General features: G+C 42.5%; 1 protein-coding gene across 3 annotated transcripts in view; it reads right to left on the bottom strand.

Moving 5' to 3' along the window:
* Positions 1-22,802, bottom strand: part of abcd3a (ATP-binding cassette, sub-family D (ALD), member 3a) — a 179,419-nt gene that overhangs the window by 125,610 nt on the left and 31,007 nt on the right. For all 3 annotated transcript variants that reach the window (XM_061805964.1, XM_061805963.1, XM_061805962.1), the window contains exons 5-6: positions 21,672-21,741; positions 20,479-20,576 (exon numbers count right to left, since the gene is read on the bottom strand). In XM_061805964.1, coding sequence (XP_061661948.1) covers positions 20,479-20,576; positions 21,672-21,741 — 168 coding nt within the window. The remainder of the gene's footprint in view (positions 1-20,478; positions 20,577-21,671; positions 21,742-22,802) is intronic.

Here is a 22,802-nt window from a genome sequence, read left to right as displayed (position 1 = left end):
CCTCCTGAGCCTTTAGGAACTCCAGGGGAATCTCATCCACCCGCGGGTCCTTGCCACCAAGGAGCTTTTTAACCACATTGGTGACCTCAACCCCAGAGATAGAAGAGCCCGCCTCAGAGTAACCAGACTCGGCTTCCTGATAGGAAGGCATGTTGGTGGAATTTAGGTCTATTCTCCCCACCGACTCACGACATCCCAAGTTGAGGTCGGCAGTACCCTGTCCCCACGATACACAGAGTTGCGGTATACTGCTTCCCGCTCCTGAGACGCCGGACGGTGGATCAGAATTTCCTCAAAGCCGTCTTGAAGTCGTTCTCCATGGCCTCACTCAAGTCCTCCCACGCCCGGGTTTTTACCTCAGGGACCACCGAAGCTGCATTCTGCTTGGCCAGCCAATACCTATCAGCTTCCTCAGGAGTCCCACAGGCCAGAAATGTCCAATAGGTCTCCTTCTTCAGCTTGACAGCATTCCTCACTGTTGGTGTCGACCAACGTGTTCGTGGGTTGCCGCCAAGCCAGGCACCGACCACCTTACGACCACATCTCCGGTCGGACGGCTCAGCAATGAAGGCGCGGAACTTCGTCCACTCGGATTCAATCTCCCCCGCCTCCTCTGAGACGTGAGCAAAGTTCTTTCGGAGTTGGGAGTTGAAATTCCTTCTGACAGGGGAAACCGCCAGCCGTTCCCAGTAGACCCTCACAATACGTTTGGGCCTGCGACGTTGGACCGGCATCCTCCCCCACCATCGGAGCCAACTCACCACCAGGTGGTGATCAGTTGACAGCTCCCCCCCTCTCTTCACCCAAGTTTCCAAGACATGCGGTCGCAAGTCCAATGACATGACCACAAAGTCGATCATCGAACTGCGACTGAGGGTGTCCTGGTGCCAAGTAGACATGTGAACACCCTTAGGCCTGAACATTGTGTTTGTGATGGACAATCCGTGATGAGCACAGAAGTCCTGTAACAGAACACCATTCGAGTTCTTATCGGGGGGACCGTTCGTCCCAATCACACCCTTCCAGGTCTCACTGTCATTGCCCACGTGGGCATTGAAGTTCCCCAGCAAAATGGAGTCGCCAGAGGGGGCGGTCTCCAGCAGTTCCTCTAAAGACTCCAAAATGGGTGGGTACTCTAAATTGCTGCTTTGTGCATCACCACAAACAACAGTCAAGTCCCGTCACCCTACCTGCAGGCGGAGGGAGGCTCCCCTCTCATCCACTGGGGTAAACCCCAACGTACAGGCCTCAAGCCAGGGGGCAATAAGTATATCCACACCTGCTCGGCGTCTCTCCCCGTGGGCAACTCCAGAGTGGAACAGAGTCCAACCCCTCTCAAGAGGAGTGGTGCCAGAGCCCAAGTGTTGTGTAGAGGCGAGTCCGACTATATCTAGTCAGAACCTCTCGACCTCACGCACCAACTCGGCCTCCTTCCCTGCCAAAGAGGTGACATTCCATGTCCCGAGAGCTAGTTTCTGTAGCTGGGGATCGGATCGCCAAGGTCCCCGCCTTTGGCCACTGCCCAGCTCACATTGCACGACCCTTATGACCTCTCTAACAGGTGGTGAGCCCATGGGAAGGGGGACCATGTTACCCTTTCGGGCTGTGCCCGGCCGAGCCCCACGGGTGCGAAGCCCCAGACAACTTAGCTCCTAGGATCATTGAGACACACAAACCCCTCCACCACGATAAGGTGACGGCTCGAAGAGGGGTGTCTTAAAAATAAAAAAAATGGATGGCTTTGGGGCATTCTGCCAATATCTGTGAACAAAATTCAGACTAAAATTGACAGTAAAATTTTAAAGTCCTGACCAAAAAAAAATTAATTGGGCAGAAGTTCCCCAAGGGCCAAGCCCAGATTTTTTTTGCCCCCCAACCCCTATCACTGCATAGCACAAAATCACATTTGTCATTAAAATATGCCATCTTATCTCAAGACAAATGAATTAAGTGAACTATTCAGTAAAAAAATTGTCCTTTTCCCCACATTATACATATAGTATACATCTAAAATATACACGAAAATGTATCCTAGAATTTCTACACCATACAGCAAAACATGTTAAAGAAGTTGATCTGTAGTAATTACTATTAACGTTTAGGTCTCAAACTTGTGATGTCGCGTTGTACTGATACACTCGACCACATTGCTCACTATCTTGGATATAGATGGAGTAATACTAATAGTATAATCAGCTGCCTTTAATATTTTGATGTGTATATATATATATATATATATATATATATATATATATATATATATATCACACTCACTCACATTTGAAAAATGTACGGGTGTGGTCAGTCATGCTCGCAGATAAAGTTGCGAGTGTGATGAGGGATGGCCTTAAAATAACTTAATGGATTAATATCACCGAACCGTAAATTAAAAACAAAACAAACAAATACATAACTAAAATACAAAACTGAAATATAAAACTCAGAAATGATTTCCATTTTCAACTGATATTAGTAGAACATGATATAAAACGGTATTTAAAATTTTTCATCAATAAAAATTATTGATCTGGAACTATCTGAAGAAAAGTTAAATGCACTGGCTTGTCAAGGAATAAAAGAAATCGTTTTTTATATCAATTGGTTCCATCCATTAAAAAAATAATTTCGCGCCAAAATCCTGTGCGCCAGGGTGTACCCTTCAAAATGAAAGGATACAAGCTTAAAACAGGAAGTCAAGTTAAAACGTGTTGATGTATTTGATGTGATAAAAGGGTCGCAAATAACTAACAATCCTATATTTAACTTTTAGCTGAAGACCTCCATCCATCCAGAGCTTGTCTTCCCGACAGACCCTCCTCTCCAACACCCCTGAATAGGCCTTACAGGGGATGCTGAGGCAAGAGAAGAAAGAAAAACCATTTCACATGCGCAGCCTCTGTCACATCCTGGGAATCTCCTGACAGCACAAAGTGACCAATGCCGAGGTCCTGTCTTACAGCGGTCTATTCAGCATGTACACTCTGCTCCGACAGCACGGACTCAGATGGCTAGCCCATGTCTACCAATTGCAAGATGGCCGGCATCCCCAAAAACATCCTGTACGGTGAGCTGGTTGCTATGTTGAGAGCTACAGGACGACCACAGGTGCGCGACCGCAATTTCGTCAAGAGGGACCTGAAGGCCATCAAGATAAATCTGGGAGAGCCTGGCAGATGACCACTCAAATTGGAGAGAGCCCCTGACTCGGCACATCAAAATGGGTGAATCAAAACTGATGGCGGCTACTGCAGAGAAGTTAGCTCGTTGAAAGGAATGCAGCAACACCAACAGACGAGTCCTCATCCATGCTTTTATCTCAAGTAGACTTGACTACTGGAATGGTCTTCTGACTGACTCCCAAAAACGACCATTAAACAGCTGCAGCTCATTCAGAATGCTGCACCTCACGGTCTGACCAGAACAAAGTGGTCAGCCCATATAACTCCAACACTAAAGTACTCGCACTAGCTTCCAGTCAGCTTTACATTTGATTTTAAAGTTTTGCAACTGATCTATAAATCAGGAAATGATTTAGAATACATTTAAAGAAATGCTTACAGAATACAAACCCATGGTCATGAGATCGACTGACTCAGCTAAAATGGTGAAGTGCAGAGTTCAACGCAAAAACATGGTGAATCAGCGTTTTTAGCTATTATGCTGCACACAACTGAAATAAGTTGCCAACAGAGGTGAGGCCAGCCCCAAGTGTGAATGTTTTTAAATCCAGGTTGAAAAATTTTCTCATGCTTTTTAGAGTATTTCCATTTTTTAATCATATATTTTGCACTGTACATGGTTTTAATTGTATTTTTTTAATAGTCATGTTTATTTTTTTCATCCAATTAAATGTTTTATCTCTTTGTCTTACAAATAGTTTTCATCACGTAAAGCACATTTACCTCGTGTATGAAATGTGCAATGCAAATAAATTTGGTTTGTTTTACCATGCATTTTGGAAGGTGGGAAGAAATCGGAGTCACATGAGAAAACCTGCACTCCACACTGTGAACTGTGAAGCGTATGTGCTAACCAGTCGGACACCTTGCTCCCATGAAAAAATAAACTCAAACATGTTCTTTTTCCCTTCATTAAAAATGTTTATTGATAGCATATGCTTTGGCATTAATAAAACACTAAGACTCATGAAAATAATTTGAGGAACAAGCAAGCCATGAGAATTTTGGTGTCAGTGCATTTCCTTCATTGAGAACACCACCCAACATGTCCATATTATAGGCACAGCTGGACTGTGTAAGTGGGCTTCTGTAGCAACCTCCTCAAACCTATGGTATGCCATAATATGTAACAAGTGTTATGACATATCTGTCAAATTTCATGATGTTGGATATTGAGCATTGCCTAACTGGTTTGATGAATAATGTACTCAGTACACAGTGTTGTCTGCACATCACTTGACATAAAATCTATCCATCATCTACCATTTACCCAAGGTCGAGTCGCGGGGGCAGTAGCTTTCGGGGGATGCCCTGACTTACTTCTCCCCAGCCACTTCACCCAGCTCTTCTGAGGGAACCAGAGGCGTGCCCAGGTCAACAAAGTGTCTCTCCAACATGTACTGGAACGTCCCCAGGGTCTCCTTCCAATGAGACATGCCCAGAACACCTCATCAGGGAGGCGTCCAGGAGGCATCCAAATCATATGGCCCAGCCACCTCATCTGACTCCTCTCAATGCGGAAGAGCAGCAGGTTTACTTTGAGCTCCTCCCGGATGACAGAGCTTTTCACCATATTTCTCAGGGAGAGCCCTGACACCCTGTGGAGAAAAATACTTTCGGCCGCTTGTATCTTGTTCTTTTGGTCATGCCTCACAGCTCATGATCATAGAGTGCCTTGGATGTGCCCCCCTTGAACTTTTAAACCTTTCACCATATTGCAGGCTTCAAACAAAGATATAAAATGTTTTGTTTTTTTTTTTAATCAAGAATCAACAAGTGGGACACAATGTATTGGATGTCTTGTACTTTTTTTTAACAAGTAAAATGGAAAGTGGGGCGTGCAGTATTATTCGGCCTTCATACATTCAATGCAGAAAACTCACTCCAGAGGTTCAGTGAAGATCTCTGAATGATCCAATAATGACTGATGATAACAAATAGAATCCACCTGTGTGTAATCAAGTCTCCGTATAAATGCACCTGCTCTGAGATAGTCTCAGTGTTCTGTTTAAAGTGCAGAGAGCATCATGAAGACCAACAAACATTCCAGGCAGGTCCGAGATACTGTTGTGGAGAAGTTTAAAGCCGGATTTGGAAACAAAAAGATTTTCCAAGCTTCATCAGACCACTGCACATCTACCATGACCCAGCTGTCCCCCTAAATGTTCACCTCTAACAGGGAGAAGACTGATCAGAGATGCAGGCAAGAGGCCCATGATCACTCTGGATGAACTGGAGAGATCTACAGCTGAGGTGGGAGAGTCTGTCCACCGGACAACAGTTAGTCATACATTGGCCCACAGGTTGGATGTCATCACGAGTTGAAAGAGAGATTTTGGAAGGAACTCGATGAAGCAAAAAGGATGGAATTGGCAGTGGTGACCACTTATTTTCAGAAGAGATAGGAACATAGAGTGACCGACAAGAGCGGCGGTAGAAGCATATAGGTGAATTATATTTTGTGCAGACGATGTAATCTGAAGGAGGTTATTGATTGTAAGGTTGTGGTCGGAGAGAGTGTAGCTCAGCAGGAAAGTATGGTGGTGTGTAGAATGACTCTGGTAGCAGGTAGGAAGATTAAGAAGACAAAGGTAGAGCAGAGAATCAGGTGGTGGAAGTTGAGAAAGGACGAATGTTGTGTGGCCTTTCGAAAAGTGGTGAGACAGGCTCTAGATGGTCAGGAAGAGCTCCCAGAAGAATGGAATACTACACCCAAGGAACTCCAAGAGAGGCAGCCAGGAGAGTACTTGGGGTGTCTTCTGGTAGGAAATGGGAGAAGGAGACGTGGTGGTGGAACCCCAAAATACAGGAAGTCATCCAAGGAAAGAGATTAGCGAAGACAAAGTGGGACATGGAGAGGACTGAGGAAGGAATACATTGAGATTCACCCTTGGCAAGTGGCGAAGGCTAAACAAGAGGCATATGACGATATGTACTCCAGGTAGGATACGAAAGAAGGTGAAAAGGATTACTACAGGTTGGCAAGAAAGAGGGATGGAGATGGGAAGGATGTACAGCAAGTAAAGGTGATTAAGGATAGCAATGGAAATTTGTTGACTGGTACAAGTAGTGCCAAGTAGATGGAAAGAGTACTTTGAGAAGTTAATGAATGAAGAAAATGGGAGAGAAGGTAACGTAGAAGAGGCAAGATGAATGACAGGGAAGTGGCAATAATTAGTTCAGGAGAAGTTAAAAAGGCACTGAACAGAATGAAAAATGGAAAGACAGTTGGACCAGATGACATATCAGTGGAAGTATGGAAGCAATTTGGTGAGGTGGCTGTGGAGTTTTTGACTAACGTATTCAATAGAATACTAGCAGGAGAGAAGATGCCAGAAGAATGGAGGAAAAGTGTGCTAGTACCCATTTTTAAGAACAAAGGCGAAGTTAAGAACTGTGGAAACGACAAAATAATAAAGATGATGAACCACACAATGAAGTTATGAGAAAGAGTAGTGGTGGCTAGACTCAGGACGGAAGTATCTGTGAGTAATAATATGGTTTCATGCGTAGAAAGAGTACCACAAATGCATTATTTGCCTTGAGGATGCTCATGGAAAAGTACAGAGAAGGTCAGAAGGAGCTACATTGTATCTTTGTTGATCTAGAGAAAGCCTATTACAAAGTACAAAGATAGGAACTGTGGTACTGCATGTGCAAGTCTGGTGTGGCCGAGAAATATGTTAGAATAGTACAGGACATGTATGAGGGCTGCAGAACAGTGGTGAGGTGTGCCGTCGTGTGACACAAAAATTTAAGGTGGCGGTGGGACTGCATCAGGGATCAGCTCTGAGCTCCTTCCTGTTTGCTGTGATAATAGGCTGACAGAAAAGGTAAGAATGGAATCCCTTTGGACCATGATGTTTGCAGATGATACTGTGATCTGCAGTGAAAGCTTCCTGCTAAAAATTTTCTATAAAACCTCTATAGAAATCTATAGAATTTATCGAGAACAAAATGTTTCTGTAGAAATTCTATAGAAAGGTTTGAAGAACAGAAAGTGGCACAGTCCTTGATCTCAAATTTCTATAGAATTGGTCCAGAAAATAATTTCTGTAGAACAATTTTCAAACATCAAAGTTAATACACATGTTGAAGTCCCATAATAAAATGCATCAAGCATTTGTAACAATATATAAATACTGTCATGACGATGGAGAGTTCAAAATAAGGCAAGTCCATCATGTAAAACAAGCCACTATTATAAAGCCTACATCATGAAAAATCAGAAACCAGCTGTCAGTGTGTTGAAGAGGGCATAACATTCACAAACCTTCAATCACAATCAACCAAATGGCCAAACAGACCAAGGAGAAATCATCTGACCAAATCCAGATTCGAATAATTATTTTCACAGTTTTAAAGATGCAAGTTGTGAAAACCACTCAATCAACTGGATTTTCATCCATTACATCTTGAGTACCAACATGACAAAAAAAAATAAACAGCTGACAATTTTTCAAGTTTGAGTATTAAAGTTTGCAGAGGTACCCACAATAACATTTGCAATTGTTCTGTGGGTGTGGAAAATGGGGATAGATTTGCATGTTTCGCCTGCCTGTAGGTAGCGGTAAGTTGTATGCTGATGCAGTTGACTGAAGGAGAAGAAGAAAATGTGTCCTATCTGCTAGTTCCAAAAAATGGCGGTTATTCACAGGTCTACAAGCCTCCAGTTTTCTTGATGTGAAGGCAATAAATTAACGTTTTCCACACACCACCTGAGGGGTCTGTCGTGAGTGGTGTAGGAAACGAGCGAGAAAGCATGTGTTCGCCTTTGGGTGGCTTTCTCGTTGATCGTCACGAACCTTGAATGTGCAGCTTGCGACCACGGCCTCGTGGCGATAACATAACTAGGCAACAATCCGTAGTACTTTTTATTCAAAACATTTCTCCATTTAAAACCTCGATCAAAACCTGTCGGTAAGTATCGATTTTTTTTCCAAAAAGATTTATTTGTTTTATTTGTACTTATAGATGTAAAGGTAAGTTGGAGATGCATAAGTGAAATATGAAAGTGATATGACCGCTCGCAGTTTTTTTGATGCTCGCCAAAATGTTGGTCGCATTGCAAAATCGTCAAATTTGCATTGGCAGAAGGTGTCCTATGTGGCAGAAGAGTATCTGCTAGGATGAAGGGCAAAGCCTATAAAACAGTGGTGAAGCCGGCCATAATGTACGGATGAGAGATGGCTGTGGAGTTTTTGACCAACTTATTCAACAGAATACTAGCGGGTGAAAAGATGCCTGAAGAATGGAGGAAAAGTGTTCTTGTTCCCATTTTTAAGAACAAAGGGGATGTTCAGAGCTGTGGGAACTATAGAGGAATAAAGTTGATGAGCCACACAATGAAGTTATGGGAAAGAGTAGTAGAGGCTAGACTCAGGACAGAAGTAAGTATCTGCGAGCAATAGTATGGTTTCATGCCTAGAAAGAGTACCACAGATGCATTATTTGCCTTGAGGATGCTAGTGGAAAAGTACAGAGAAGGTCAGAAGGAGCTACATTGTGTCTTTGTAGATCTAGAGAAAGCCTATGACAGAGTACCAAGAGAGGAACTGTGGTACTGCATGCATAAGTCTGGTGTGGCAGAGAAGTATGTTAAAATAGTACAGGACATGTATGATGGCAGCAGAACAATGGTGAGGTGTGCCTTAGGTGTGACAGAAGAATTTAAGGTGGAGGTGGGACTGCATCAGGGATCAGCTCTGAGCCCCTTCCTGTTTGCAGTGGTAATGGATAGGCTGACAGATGAGGTTAGACTGGAATCCCCTTGGACCATGATGTTCGCAGATGATATTGTCATATGCAGTGAAAGGAGGGAGCATGCAGAGGAACAATTGGAAAGATAGAGACATGCAATGGAAAGGGGAGGAATGAAGATTAGCCGAAGTAAAACTGAATATATGCGCGTGAATGAGAAAGGTGGAGGGGGAAGAGGCGCCAGGGAGAAGAGATAGCGAGGGTGGAGGACTTCAAATATTTCGGGTCAACAATCCAGAGCAATGGTGAGTGTGGTAAGGAAGTGAAGAAACGGGTCCAAGCAGGTTGGAACAGCTGGCGGAAGGTGTCTGGTGTGTTATGTGACAGAAAAGTCTGTGCTCGGATGAAGGGCAAAGTTTACAAAACAATGGTGAGGCCGGCCATGATGGACGGATTAGAGACAGTGGCACTGAATAAATAACATGAAGCAGAACTGGAGGTGGCAGAAATGAAGATGCTGAAGTTCTCGCTTGGAGTGAACAGGTTGGATAGGATTAGAAATGAGCTCCTGAGAGGGACAGCCAAAGTTGGATGTTTTGCAGACAAGGTTCGAGAGAGCAGACTTTGATGGTTTGACATGTTCAGAGGTGAGAGAGTGAGTATATTCATGGAAGGGTGCGGAGGATGGAGCTCCCAGGCAAAAGAGCGAGAGGAAGACCAAAGAGAAGGTTTATGGGGCATCTAAATCATTATTCTTAGGGGCTGACATGAAAAATTTAGGGCCGACACGGAAAAAATTTAGGGCTGACATGAAAAATGTAGGGCCATCGTGGGAAATCAAGAGTAAGGAAAAAAAAGACTCACCCAATGGTGCCATCAACCGTTCTTGGGTCATCAAATGTTCCAGTACCTCAGTACCTGTGACAGTGATCACCTGTCGCCCCTTGTTGTAGTTCTCAGTGATATGACCATTGTCAAAGTCTTCACATAACAGTCTACAGAAAAACAAATTCTAAATACAATTGCAACTATATACACAAATGTCTTCTACTGATGTCTGTCTCAGCACCCCTACGAGTCTAGCTCCTTGAGCCTACCCAGTGCCTCCTCTATTTGTTGCTGTAGAGGTGCCAAAGTGGCTCTCTTGTCCTTTGCTCTGCCTCTGAGTGCATTGGCCTCGGTGATAAACCTCAGATTCCTCTTTTCTTCTGCCTCCTCACACAGCCTGTCAGCCTTCTCAATAAGCGTAGATATGTCAGTCTCTATTCTGGCTTTTTTGGATTTGAGGCAGTAGAGATGAAAAGTGGGCAGCGATGCCAAATGTAGCCAGGTACTAAGTCTTCCTTTCCCCACAGTGGTAGTTTTTAGCAATGTCACTGTCTGGGAACATGACTGCAAACACTTTTAAATTATTTTCACAAGATTTGTAACTGTAATGGCTGCAGATCACTTTTAAAGTTCACACGATCTCTGCCTATAACGAGTCCGTCTTCGTGTATTGAACTGCGTCCATAAAGCCTGACTTCCGGCTGGTTGAAGTCGATGACTGGACAACTGCAGGTGCGCATGCACTGCTAGTGCCACAGCCTGAAGTTGATGCTTCACTATCCTGATATTTTAGAAACAGATTCATACCAACGGAAGATGAAACAGTCTTCGCCAAATCAGCGTGTCTCCTGTTTTTCCGGTGTGACTCCAGCGCTTTGACGCCCATCTTTTCAAGCTGGTAACTCTGCTTGCACAGATGGCAGTAAAACATGTGCCGATCTTTTGGATCTTGACGAACCCAGCTCCCAAACTCCTTACTTTCAACCCAAGCACATTGAAAAATGCACTTCCCCATGATACAAGTTGGATCGATGAAATAACTACGCTACGTCGTAACGAAGACTAAGTGAAATGCGTACTCACGTAAACAAACAATGGAATATCGACAAGTTGTCAACACGGTGACTTCCGTTGACAATTTCCGGCTGTTTTGGACGCCAGACGGATTGCTATTTTTTTTTTTAAATAAAAGAATATTTTTTTTCGGGAGAATTTTGGCAGTAGAGGTCCTCCCTTTGATTTTTTTTTAATTTAAGGTTTTTTTAGGGGCTTGACCAGTTTTCGCGGATTTTTAAGGACTTTCAGGAGCCCCTAAATGCACTTTCGAAAATGTAGGGGTTTTTAGGGACTTTTAGGGCCACGTGCGAACCTTGCACTTCTTGTTGATTCTTGATTAAAAAAAAAAAAAAAAGAATTTTGTATCTTTATGTTTGAAGCCTGAAATGTAACAAAAGGTTGAAAAGTTCAAGGGGGCCGGATGCTTTCACAAGGCACTGTATTTGAGGGTAGGAGCCTAGATTGACCGGTAAATTGAGAGGTTTGCCTTTCACTTTAGCTCCTTCTTTATCACAACGGACAGATACAAAGTCTGCATCTCTGCAGACGCTGCACCAATCCCCCTGTTGATCTCACATTTCATTTTTACCTTACTCGGGAACAAGGCCAGTATTGGTCCAAACCAGTCAGGACCCCAATGTACGGGTGCCAACCTGGGGGGGGTGTCACAATATGTATACCCAGACTTGCTTGGCCTCTCTCATCATGGGTAACTCCAGAGTGAAAAAGAGTCTAACCCCTAAAAAGAGGACTCGTACCAGAGCCCAAGCAGTGTGTGGAGGAGAGTCCGGCTACAACTCCTTGGAATTTCTCAACCTCACATACCAGCGTGGGCTCCTTCCCTTCCAGAGAGGTGATGTGCCACATCCTGAAAATCAGCTTCAGTAGCTGGGGATCGGATCGCCAAAGTCCCTGCCATCAGTAACCGCAAAGTTCACATTGCACCAGACCCCTATGGCTCCTCCCACAGGTGATGAGCTCATGGGAAGGGGGACACATTACCCTTTGGATCCAGGCCCGGCCACTAGGCATTCCTGTTCAAGCTTCACCTCCAGGCCTGCCTCCAGTGGGTAGCCCCGGTGACCTGCGTCTGGCCAAAAGAAAACCATCATCTATTTAGGTCTTTCATCATAGGAGTCTCACAGTCGTGCGTTGTCTGGTCCCCTAGCTGGTTGTCATAGGCGACCAGAGCCAAGAATCCCCCGAAAACCTAGCTCCAAGAATCATAGGGACAAACAAATCCCTCCACCATGTTAAGGTGAAATAAATTTGACATAATAACCTGGCAATGAATCTTCACTGGGTTCTGCTGCCCTTCATCCTCATTCCCATTCCATGGTCTTGCTCCCAATAGTATGAATGTTGAACATATGAGGCTAGTGGAATTAGCGTAATTAGCTTGAGCTCTTGTTTTAAGGTGAACTCCAATGTGTGCCCATTGTACCCAGTCAAGCGGCGCAGGTTGTACTTTCTCCTTGTCGTAATAACATCCTGTTAATGCAGGATGACCAACCCTGAAAATGCAGTTTTCGGCATGCAAACAGTTTGAGAAATAGAAATTTGTTCTGGCCCACGGAGGCCAGTGTAGCGTATATTGGTTTGGATAAACATTTATTAATTTAGGTGAAAACAAGACCGAACCAACACCTGCGTTACATACGATTTAACATGATTATAAGTTTAAGTGTAAAATCAATTGAATTCATCTAAAAAATGGGCTCTTTTTAGCACTTGTAAAACTTCAGGACAAAGTGATGAAAAACGTGTCTCATAATCTGAAGGTTCCTACAGGATTTAGATAAGAGTTCTCGATAACCAGAAGTCTTATTTTCAAATCCACACATGCAAATGATACAGCAAGTAGATTTTTCTATAAATTTTAATGAAATCTAATGGAAATCTACTGGAGAACAATGAACGGAAAAGGAAAATAGTGGACAGACTAACATTAGCAATGGGGAATGAACTTGTGACCAACGTTCCCTTCTAAGATGCGCCTGCACAATTGTGCACCACTGAAGTGGTCTCTGTGCACAGATATTCTCGATTGTGTGCAAAAAACAAAAACAAAAATACAGCGCAAATTTAAAGTATAACACACAGCTATTTAATTTGTGACATTTTGAATGAGAGATTACTGGTTGCTACAACCGATGTCCCAATTCACATACATACTGTAAAAAATGAAAAGGAGAAGTCACTGGGTTCTTTTAGGCAATGTTTCGTGAACATTTCAGCAGCAGACAAACTTTCTCTAACAACGACCTGCTGCTCGGCCACACACTCTCCTGCCTAGTTTACTTTACACCGCGCCCTCCGCTCTTAAAGGGGTTCACTTATAATTACTGGGCAACGTAGAGCAAAGATGTGCTAGACATGCTGCTTATGTTTAGTCTCGGTGAAAATGGCAAAAGTCAAAAAAGGAAATGCTGTTGCTTTAAGATGCCATGAACGTTGGATTGTGTGAATAATAGAAGAAAAAGTGGTGAAAACGGATGAGATTTTCTGTTTTTTGAATAAAAAAGGTCTGGTCTGAAGCCAAATTAGAAGAGAGATGGTGTATAATGTTAAAATTCCACCTGAGCACAGCCTGATCAAGGATGAAAGCACAGACAATACAGTGCAAAAAAAGCTAATTCTGCATTTCAAATTTTGGAGACAATATAATTAACCTTCAAACTGTTTGGGCGCATCGTTCCGCTTTCAACATGCATTACTAAAGATTTTCTGCAAGCAATAATTCAATTTTACACCAAGAAAAACAGACAGGCATATCATTGTGGATTAAAAAAAAAAGAAGAAAAAGTCGGAAGCGACTTTTCAAATTAACAGGTCATAGTTGGCTTACACCTCCTCGAACCATCACCTTATTGTGGTGGAAGGATTTGTGTGTCCCGATGATTGCTCTAAGTTGTCTGGGGCTTCATGCTTCTGTTAGGGTCATCCATGGCAAAAAAATCCTTGGTGAGGGACCAGACAAAGTACGACTCCAAAACCCCAATGACAAGTACAAAAATTCGATCTTGTTTTTTTTTTGCCCAGGCGTGGGTTACCGCCCCGTGGAGCAAGTCCTCAAGCTGGGGATCGAAGGCGATTGCCTGGTGGCCGGGCCTTTACCCGGGGGGCTCACCATCTGTGAGAGGGGCCGTAGGGGTCGGGTGCGATGTGAGCTGAGTGGTGGCCAAAGGGACCTTGGCAATCCGATCCTCAGCTATAGAACCTAGCTCTAGAGAGATGGAATGTCACCTCTTTGGCAGGGATGGAGCCCAAGTTGGTGCATGAGGTCAAAAAGTTCTGACTCGATATAGTCGGACTCGCCTCTACGCACTGCTTGGGGTCTGGAACCACTCCTATTGAGAGGGGTTGGACTCTGTTCCACTCTGGAGTTCCGTGAAAGGTAATGAGGGCGGAGTCATTTATACACTAAAAGTTGTGGAAATAAACGAGGTCAGACTCGTGTACGTACTTAATTTCTGAGGTAAATACAGTTGTATAAAATAACATCTAATAAAACTGCAGTATAAACCGTGGGTGATTGTGTAAACGAGAGACAGGATAGGAAGTGATGACTTGTTTGGAAGCAAAGGCAAGATTCCTCCACCCTTCTGGGTAGAAGCCGGAGAAATACCAAGCAAGAGTATTTAACAGTCACTCTGTCTAATACAAAAACACCAACTGTAGTAGGTGTAGTGTGTTGGCTTTAAATTCGCAAAATGGGGAAAAATATTAGTAAACAAAAGGAAAGGGACAAATTTGTCGAAGCACAAAGACTAAATAAGCTAAAATATTTACATAAAGATGACAGATTGTAGAAATAAAGGTGACCTTAATAAAATGGCCGAAATGTGAATGACGATACCCAATGGGTGTGACAAGAGATGAAGGAGTCAGAAAAAGGAAAGAACAAGGAAAAGCAAATAGTCAGTAAGACCCGTTGCTTCACAGACAAGAATATAAGGAATAGAGAAAACCAACCACACTCCTATACCCACCACACAGAATGACTTGATCAGGCGGAACTGACTTGAAATGGTCAAAAAGACTGGGAGGACTACTATCTCCCGCACAGACTGCTGCACAAATGACCAACTGAATGAGACTTGTAACCAACGATCCACATAATCAACCCAGACACACAAAATGGCGCCGACCTGACTATTTTAGTGTATAGGACTTGGACTATGGGTGATGTTAAAAAAGCCTGTGGAAGATAACAGTTCACACAAAGCTGACAATCAATATGTAGAAGATATGGAAAATTTTATCATTCAGAGAGCAACCCAGCCATTTAGACATACATTATAAAAAGACATCTATGTACGACCAAACAACAAACCTACCCAATAAATAGGTGCCCATTTTGTGCTATGATTTTGTCACAAATCTCAAACAGGAGGGATATGAGTTTATATAAATCAAGATTATACCATTTATGACTTCAAATTTTATTCAAAAAATGTTTTTGTAGGACATGTTTGACATGTGCAAGACATAATCCACAAGGTAATTTGAGCCAATGTAGAAGCTGGTTCCCTACACCACAATATCCGTTTAAAAACTATTCGTATGGACTTGATTGAATTACACCAAGGATCAGAGAAAAAGAAAAAGGGTTTGGTCATTATAGATGCCTTTTCAAAGTTAATAGAACTCTTTCCAAACAAACATGCCAACAGCTTTAAAAATAGCAGAGAGAAATACTTGAGTTAATTTCTCTCATTCTAAGAAGGTTTTTGATTTTGAAACCATTGTTAATACTAGTTTGTTTTGTTGGCTATTTGTAAGATAGCTGTTCTTATTCCCACTGCCGAGGTCGCTGTAGTCCGGTTACACAGGGGGTAGTGGTATTTAGAACATTTCTGTCTCAATCCGGTGAAGAAAACAACCCGACCAAAGCATTTAGGGGAATGAGTTTGCTATCATCATGGCAACTCGTTAAATTTTGCTGTTGGGTGTTGGATTTTATTTTTTTCTGCTCAAGTGGTACCTGTGGGAACCACCCAAGGTCCCAGAAAACAAATTAGATAACTATATACAAAAAGAAAAAAAAAAAAGTTTGATTTTATTAAAATAACACAGGAGATATGTAAATGTAAAACCACATTCTTATGACAATCATTCCATGAGAGTTGTGTTAGAAAATGTGTAACTACGAATGGAACTAGGGCTTATGTGTCTTCCAAATATCCTCAATTCCCTGTGTATATTTATGCAGGTCCCAAACTACTATAACCTGCCTTTGTGACAGTTTTGAGGTTAAAAGGGAGTGCCTGCTAATTTAAATACAAAATTATATGTAGAAAATTGGTTTCAAATTGCAACAGGCATTTCCAGACAAAATAATAATTGGCTTCTCATGAGAGAAAAAAAGGCGTCACAGTGACGCAGCAGTAAGGTTTTAGCCTCACAATTGTGAGGACTGGGGTTTAATCCCAGCTCCTCCTGTGTTGAATTGCATGTTCCCCCAATGCCTGCGTTGGTTTCCTTCAAGCACTCTGGTTTCCTCCAGAGGCGTGCCACATTGATTGGACACTGGAGTGTGCCCCGCTGTAATTATGAGTGCGACTGTCGTCTGTCTCGATGTGCCCTGCGATTGACTGGCTGCCAGTTCAGGGTGTACTCTGCCTCCTGCCCGATGACAGCTCAGATAGGCTCCAACACTGCCGCAACCCTTACAAGGTAAGTGGTTAAGAAATTTGTATTTGTGAGAGGAAAAAAATGGGATTCTGTGTATACACTAACTTCTTTTGAAAAACCAAAAACATTTTATTCTAATGATGTACATCAAATTTATTGGAACCCCAAACAAGGAAATTTTTCACCATTGATGTATAAAACCATTTTTGTGATTAAGAATTCATTTAAGTCATTTTCACATACAGACATCTGATGGTGATGCAGAGGTAACAGTCTTTGATAAATTGAAAAAAAAAATATAACAGGTTAATGTGCTTCAATAACTTTATTGCCATTTGTCTGTCCATCCTATGTCTGTTTATGAATTAACATCTACTGTACATCCAGTTTTACCCTTGGTCAAAAGAGAACCGGTATGGGAACAACGACAAGTGTTTTAACATACATTGACGCCACTAATGTTCCAAGTGATTATAAATTGGTTGATCAATTTGGCAGTAAGGATTTGAGTCCTCAGGTTGTTGGCGTACAACCAACAAAAACGTACACAGAATCAACTACATTCATCACAACATACATGAATTGGGCAATTGGACACAGAGAGGGTTTGAAACTGTGCATGAACAGTATCTGCTCATTTATGGCATTCCAAAGCAGAGCCGCTGTTGACAGGTTGGCTGAGAGAGGAGAAATCTGTGCTATGTTCGGGGAAGAATGTTGCGCAGTGAAGCTAACACACAGCTACGGAGTCATGCAACTGAGGGGCTTGGAACCCTGAACAGCTCATTCCGGTATTGACACCTCTGTGTGAGAGACCTGGATGAATGCCTTTGGAAGATGCACAGCCCTCTTGTCCTCAAATTTTGTATCAATTGCAATTTTGACCTTGTGTGGATGTTGTTGGATTCCTTATCTGTGTGCTCTCATTGTGAAATATATTAACACTGTTATGTCACCCACGAACGACCAGGTGGTGGAGATCCTTTAATGGTGAAGAATGAGAGTGATGACGACGATGATTTTCTATTCTCTGTGTGTGTATTTGTTTTCATAAAAATGTACCCTACAATGTAACGCTAACTCTAACCCGTTAGAAGAGGTTACAAGATGATATGAGAGTTTGTGCTAATACATAACAAAAATATTAGATTTGTTGTGAATATATTTATAATGTATTTGAATTATTGGAGATACATTTAGTATGTTAGTATAATCCTTGCTTGTATCACATCCTTGCTTCGAAGAGTCTTGTTCAGAGGACAAGCTCCTTACACACAGATGCAACAGTATCTTCCTAGAAGTGGCCAAGGACAACTCCATCATAACCAAAGAATGTGACAGATCATCAAAGAATGTGCCTTCGTGCATTTCATCTGCTCGCCCCTCCTTTTGACCTTGTGTGTTTTTGAATAAAGAGTACGCGAGAGGCTGGTTCAGAATGTGTTTGGAGACTGTAACTGGCCTGTTTCTCACGTCCTCCTGATCAGAAGAAAGACGACTTCTTGTCCGTTATTTGTGTAATCATTCCAGCAAGTTAGGTGATAACTTTTATGGACACGATCTCTTGGCGCAGCCCAGGCGTAGAGTGTGTCTGGTTTGTTGGCCTTCTGACTTCCTCAAGCCGTGATCTCTAGCTCTCACTGGAGCGGTTTGCAGCAGAGTGTGAAGCAGCTGGGATAAGAATCAGAACATCCAAATATGAGACCATGGTTCTCAGTAAGAAAAGCAGGTGGATTCGGTGGAAAAAGGAGGGGGAAAAAAAGTTCCAGGTGCAGGGTGCTGCCTGTGGATGGTGCTGACCGCTTACTTTCCAGAGTTTTGTCCATGAGCTACACAGGCACATGAAAGGCTAGCTCGGGGTGTTGGGAGAATGCTATATACTCTTGTGGTGAGACGTGGGGCTTTCTGTTTTCAGCAAGGTGGTTGAGTGAGCGAGAGAAAGCCACAAAGGGTAACTCTCGACATTTTAGCCAGCTAAAAGAGGGTGGTCGTGACCCCCTCCCAACCCTTTCTTTATGTTAGTTTTCCATCATAGGATTATTTTGTGGTTTAAAACCAGTGGGATAAAATATTGATTATTGGGTCTAAGAAGGCAGCACGGTGGCTCAGCTCGTAAACCGTTGGCCTCACAGTTCTGGGGAAGGTATGATCCCTGCCCCGCCTGTGTGGAGTTTGCATGTTCTCCCCATGCCTGCGTGGGTTTTCTCCAGGCACTCCAGTTTCCTCCCACATCCCAAAAACATGCAACATTAATTGGACACTCTAAATTGCCCCTAGGTGTGATTGCGAGTGTGGCTGTTTGTCTCAATGTACACTGTGATTGGCTGGCAACCAGTTCAGGGTGTGCCCCGCCTTCTGCCCGTTGACAGCTGGGATAGGCTCCAGCATGCCCCACGACCCTTGTGAGGATAAGTGGCGAAGAAAATGGATGGATGGATGGATCCAAGATGACGAAACCCATTTCCAGCTTTTAATTGCTATGTAAATGTATTCCAGACGCACAAGGTTTAATCCATGCAAGACGTATTTCAACTTTATGTAGTGACTAATAACACAAGTTCTTAAAATGACAACATTCAAAGTCAGTGAGGCTGGTACCGAGTGGTTTCTCCATCGGCAGCAACCCTCCACCGCCAGTGAGTGTCACTGGCCTCCATCAATTGTCCAAGAAGTCTTGAGTTGGATTTCAAAAGGACAAATGGTCATTTGAACTTTTGTCTTGGCATCGGGGACCAGCAGATTTTCAAACTTTGTGGGCCGGTAGAGGGTCTTTTGATGATTGGTAGTCCAGGTTTCTGAGGTAACTGCTAATTAATTTAAAGTCCAGGTGACATGCAAGAATTTTCTGGTCTCAGTTGAAACACAACATGCTCTTGCTCACTGGCACTGTGACTCCTAAACTCTAGACCAACCAGCATCAATGTCTCCAATCCCCGCCGAGGCAGACTACCACAGGAATGTCAGGTTTAACTTTAGATAAAGGATACCACATGAATTACAAACCAGTCCAAAGTAGGATCAAAGCTGAGACACAGACATCTTGTTCCCCACCTGGACACTAAATTAATGAACTTCCACCGCTCAGCCAGCTTGAAAAGACTCACAAACAAAGACTTCTGTTTCTTGCAGTGTTCAGTGACACTTGCTCCTCCTGGCTGGGAGAATGGATGTAGCTCTAGTGAGATAGATAAAAAGTTTCACCCTACACAACACAAATGCCACACCGCAAATATTCCATTGTCCTCCCCAACCTCATAAAATTAAAGCATTCATACCAGGATTAAAGAGAATGTCTATGTGACATTGCCAAGATGGAAATTGGTGTCGTTATCTTCCATCCAATAATTAATGTTTTATTCCAATTTGTTTAAACCAAATGTATGCCAACCAAATAACGCTGAAATGAAAAAGTAAGATTCAGAGGCGGTCCAGCATCCCTTTTGGTCTTGGAGGTCGGGGCGGGTGCTGTGGGGCACTCGCTTGGTAGCTGGCGAGAAAGGCCGGAGCCCCCTTATAAAAAGTGACGTGTTGCGCCTTTAAGAGCTAAAAATAGGTCGATTTATAACGTAACTTAAAGTTACACTAAACTGAAGGTAAGGCAGGTGTCGGTTGAGTCCTGTTCTTTTCTCCTACTTTGATTATGTTTTTATTCAACCCATAAACGTGACACCACTTTGATGAGTTCCTTCGGCCTTGCGGGTTAATTCCTTTTGTGTCCATGTAAGATAAACTAAAGATAAACTCCGTCTTGCCGGGGGAGCCAAGACAGGGATGCAGTCCTGGTCCAGGATTGGAGGTCATGTTGCCATCTGCCCAGAGCATTCCATTACACCAGTACATGTAGGTGGTGGACCAAGGGCGGTGTAGTGCCCTTGGTCCACTGTTAATGTCGGATCATACATGACCAACAAATCCAGGGAATACAGGTACAATAAGAGTATTAAGTGAATCATGACTGATTTGTATAACATATTGAAACGTTTTAATACTACAGTTATGCTGTATTTTGTTGAAATAAGTGCTTAGACAAAGGCTGTTTCGCGGTTTTGAGATATTTCAGTGCTGCTGTGTTACTTACTGTAGGTACTGATCATATAGGTTCTTTGTGAGCCTCTCTCGAAATCTCAATTTCAGCTCATTCAGGCCCAACTTGAGAAAGTTGTTAACCAAGGCTATCTGGAAGGCAACAGATCACATGAATAGCAAAAGAAGAAGAAATTAAGAAAAAAAGGCAATGCTTTGAGTTCACAAAGAAACAGAGAATAAAAGATTTTCTATTCTTTTCTTTTTCTTCAATTATTCACATACTCCGACAGTCATTGCATCTTAAAACAACAGCATTTCTATTCTATGTTATTGTAAAGAAAACAATGGTACAACTGACAAAAAAATTTCACATGGACTACCCACCTCAGTTTTACAAGAAACACAAAGTGGATATGGAAAGTGAACACAGCACTAAGATGATGGCTTTTCAGTGACTACCGGTAATTTAAAATCCTGTCACTCACCAGAAGATTGTACCAATGAAGAAGAAAAATGGTTGCAGCTTTATACTTTGGGATTTATTCTCCTTTAGCTGTAAATGGATCTTTGGTCAAGGAGGAAGAATTAATAAAACAAAAAGTTGTACCTGGTCTCATGAGTTTTACTCTTTCCACAACCAAGCTCATCCCAAAATTTTCTCTTCTGGTAAAGCAATTTTCCTCATTGAAATGGATTGAAATCTCAGACTATGTCTTGGTAGGCCTATTTAGTCATGTTTGCTCAAAACTATACGGTTAATAATTTCATGAGTGCCACTTCATGCATTTGCACAGTGTTCCTTCTCCATTGCATGGCTGTCTTTGTTTAATGAATGCACACATGATGTAGTTATGTGGTCATGTGTTCACATAAATGGCAGCATGCAGTAATTTTTTTAAAATGTTTTTACAATACACAATGTACATGAAAATTCACAACTACCAAATTCACGATATAAGAAAAAAACTTCACAGCATCTGATGCTCAAAAACAACAAAATGCAACTCATAAGTTAAGTTACCACTGCACCATTTTTGGACCATAAATTGTTTATTTTCGAACCGAATTGCTCATGTCAATATTCAAAAATCCTGGGGTGTGTTCATGTTCCACAGCCACTGAGTGAGTCCGTTAGTACGTGCGTGGGTGAGTGTGTGAAATAAAGCGTAAGATGCAATGCTTTTTAAACCAGTTACTAAAAAATTGGGAATTGATGTTAATTGTAAAAAATAAAATCAGACTTACAAGTGGCATAAATCGGATAAAGCTGAACAAGAAGGTCCTGAAATCTTCTGTTGAGCGGCCAATTATTGCACTGAAAAACAAAAGAACAACAAGAGTTTCAGGAAGAAAAATAATTAATCACAGGGATAAATACAATGTTTATTTACTGAGGAAAAAAATCCCTGGTTTAAAGAGATCTTGGACATTGTTAACACTCATCTCTGGCCTTTTTCTGTGTGTAATGTTTACAGAAGGCCTGGGATTTTCTCATGAGACTTCAAGAACCTTGACAACCATAAACATAAAAAGGAACATATAGTGGTCTATCTATCTATCTATAGTCTATCTATCTATCTATCTATCCATAGGATTAGGGTAGGCATTGCTGCGACTGCCGCCTTTAAGTGCGTGCGCTCGACGTATTGGCCACACCTGAAACAAGCGACAAGGTGGATTATAGTCCGTCTTTTTTTTTTTTTTTTTTTTTTTTTTTGGGGGGGCACATCGTCACACAACCAAAACTGTCTCGCGATTGACGCATTGAGCACCCCTGGTGTAACTGATTTTCCAATTACATGGCTCATTATGTTGATGACTTTCGACGTAAATGCGCTCCCAGTACGTGAAGCAGCTCGGAACATGTGCCTTTGGCATCACTTCTGAACAAGCTCAGTACGGTTAAGTTGCAATTCTTGTTTCCTGGTGAATACTGATTGTTTAGGATCAGGCTTGTTTTGTTACCAATGTTTATTAAATAAACACGTAAATTAATGTCAAGACTATACAAAATAAGTGACGTCTTTCAATATCTATCACGGGTACAACTGCTCTCTGGAAAAATGACATAGCACCAATTCTTGGGACCTGCTGCAAGATTATTGAAGGGTTCCCCCACCTCATCTCAAACTCACCTCCAATTCACCCTGTATCCACACTGTAATCTATCCTTTTATGACTTGGGCTTTGTGTTCAGGGAAGATGGCAATTTTCGTCTTGTTGGATCTCAGGGCAGCTTTTGATGCAGCAGATCATAATATACTGGTGAACAGGTTTGAAAGAACTAAATAGAAGGGTCCTTGAAAGTTTCAGGTCCAAACTGGAGGAGAGGATACATTTTGTAATCATAGGAAGTGCTCAATCTCAAAAAATGGT

The sequence above is a fragment of the Syngnathoides biaculeatus genome, chromosome 19 (assembly GCF_019802595.1).
Source record: "Syngnathoides biaculeatus isolate LvHL_M chromosome 19, ASM1980259v1, whole genome shotgun sequence".
In the NCBI taxonomy this organism is placed as follows: Eukaryota; Metazoa; Chordata; class Actinopteri; order Syngnathiformes; family Syngnathidae; genus Syngnathoides; species Syngnathoides biaculeatus.
This window is presented reverse-complemented; position numbering and strand designations above follow the sequence as displayed.